Source organism: Penaeus monodon, chromosome 34 (assembly GCF_015228065.2).
Source record: "Penaeus monodon isolate SGIC_2016 chromosome 34, NSTDA_Pmon_1, whole genome shotgun sequence".
Taxonomy (NCBI): domain Eukaryota; kingdom Metazoa; phylum Arthropoda; class Malacostraca; order Decapoda; family Penaeidae; genus Penaeus; species Penaeus monodon.
The window spans coordinates 9,176,621-9,177,153 of NC_051419.1; the positions used below are offsets into that span (position 1 = coordinate 9,176,621).

Here is a 533-nt window from a genome sequence, read left to right on the forward strand (position 1 = left end):
AAGCAATTATCATGTGGGTGGCATTGCTCATTTCCTTCTTCCTGTATTTTTCATAATCCTACTCTCAAGAGCATTTAGAATTTTGACAATCATATAGTGCAGTAAACCTTGAAATTTTGAAACAAAATATATTTCCTTTGAACTTTCCACAGGTCTGATTCTTTACAATAGTCAGCGTGAAAGCCAAGAAGATGGAGACTTTGTTTCCTTTGGTCTGAGTGGAGGTTATGCAGAGTTCCGCTTTGATGTAGGATCAGGCCCGGCTGTCATCAAGTCTCGTCAGCCCTTGGCCCTGAACAAGTGGCACACTGTCAAGCTCTCAAGGGACAGAAAGAAGGGTGAGCATTCTTGTTGCTTTTATTTTGTACATATTTATACACTTCAACCTCATTTTAAATAACAAAAGGGGATGGACATCAGTCCAATTTTGCCAGTTGTCCATAAGCCTGGCGTTCATTTGGCGCAGCAGGAAACAACAGCATTATCATGAGTGTGCAATAGAGAGGCCCACCTGGTTCATGGTGTGTGTGTAT

General features: G+C 41.5%; 1 protein-coding gene across 1 annotated transcript in view; it reads left to right on the top strand.

Annotated features, from left to right (window-relative positions):
- LOC119594807 (basement membrane-specific heparan sulfate proteoglycan core protein-like) overlaps nucleotides 1–533 on the top strand; it is a gene marked incomplete at its 5' end in the record, with an annotated part of 219,836 nt that overhangs the window by 207,795 nt on the left and 11,508 nt on the right. Inside the window, 1 exon segment of the mRNA XM_037943897.1 lies at nucleotides 153–338. Coding sequence (XP_037799825.1) covers nucleotides 153–338 — 186 coding nt within the window.